The sequence below is a fragment of the Sphaeroforma arctica genome (genome assembly GCF_001186125.1).
Source record: "Sphaeroforma arctica JP610 unplaced genomic scaffold supercont1.151, whole genome shotgun sequence".
NCBI lineage: Eukaryota > Ichthyosporea > Ichthyophonida > Sphaeroforma > Sphaeroforma arctica.
Genome location: NW_014040407.1, coordinates 121,361 through 122,830, shown reverse-complemented (window position 1 = coordinate 122,830; position 1,470 = coordinate 121,361). Strand labels below are relative to the sequence as shown.

The window sequence follows — 1,470 nt, the reverse complement described above, 5'->3', positions numbered from 1 at the left end:
AACACACACACACACACACTCACAAACACACACACGCACATATATATATATATATATATAGGTAGCAATACCGATATATAAATGAGTGTTATCGACTTATTATCTAGTGCATCACAATACCTGGAAATGCATACTACTGAAAATCGGGCATGGAGCAATGTACTTAGAATGTTCGGTACATTCGACAACTTCCAGACACACAACCAGTCATAACACATACACACTTTGGAGGCGACAGCCACATCAGTATTTGCACCCATTAGCCTGTGGAAGCACTAACACATGCATGTATACGAGCACACGCAAATATATCCATTGTTAACCATATATCCATTATTATCCACTTACCCATTATTATCCATATATCCATTATTATATATATCCATCATTATATATATTCATCATTATATATATCCATCATTATATATATCCATCATTATATATATACATTATTATATATGTCCATTACTATACATATATACATTATTATCCATATCTGCCCATCGACAATATCTGGCTGGACAGCACTGTCTTACCTGAGGCCGCACACCCCTCTGCATAAGACATAGTGCGCCGTTTTTGCCGTGTCCGCTGCATGTGACCAACTCGAGATCGTAGCGGTCTTCGCGCACATACTCGTCAGAGACATACGCCGGTTCACCAAAGCAGAAGTCGGTGATGGGCCCTACATTCATAAGAATGTCGCACACCTGTGTGTGGTAGGGGGGGGGGGGGGGGGGGGGATAGAGGAGGTGAACAGGATAAGCAGGAATTGGGACGGGATGGGTGTAGGTACAAACCCGGGTACAAATCGGTTGGTTGGGTATCGCAGATGTGTATGAGAGCGATAGCTGAGGGTAATAGTAGAGAACAAATAAGCAGGAGATATAGAGGACACTGGCTTATGAACACAGAAGCCATGAGCAGAAGATTGGTCAGGATGTCACAGATAGGAAGGTTAGGGTGGACACTAGTGAACAAATAAGCAGGAGTTTGGTACAAAATAGCAAAAGTATCGAGATTTTCCAGAGAACTGGTGAGCGACACTCGTGGCGGCGAACAGTAGGCAAATAAGTAGGAACACAGAAAAGCTCACCGTATGTAGAAGTAAATGAAGCCAAACACACACTACAATGATACAAAACACGTGAGATTTACATACAAACATGAGATTTACATACAAACACCCTGACAGCGGATATATCTTTGCCCCGACTATACCCCACAGACAACTCTCTACCTAGCCCATACCTGTTCACATCTAGCCCATACCCGATCACATACTAGCATGGCTCAACCAACTGCGAATCAAATACGACCCAACTACATTCATACACCAATCTCTCCCTTTAATCAGATACAACCAAACTACATTCATACACCCATCTCTCCCCTTAATCAGATACGACCCAACTACATCCATACACCCATCTCGCCCTTTAATCAGATACGACCCAACTACATCCATAC

The 1,470-nt window shown here is 42.5% G+C and overlaps 1 protein-coding gene across 1 annotated transcript in view; it reads right to left on the bottom strand.

Annotated features, from left to right (window-relative positions):
* Positions 1 to 243: 243 nt before the first annotated feature.
* SARC_03102 (hypothetical protein) overlaps positions 244 to 1,470 on the bottom strand; it is a gene marked incomplete at both ends in the record, with an annotated part of 11,144 nt that continues 9,917 nt past the window's right edge. The window contains 2 exons of the mRNA XM_014303124.1: positions 244 to 264; positions 537 to 710. Coding sequence (XP_014158599.1) covers positions 244 to 264; positions 537 to 710 — 195 coding nt within the window. The remainder of the gene's footprint in view (positions 265 to 536; positions 711 to 1,470) is intronic.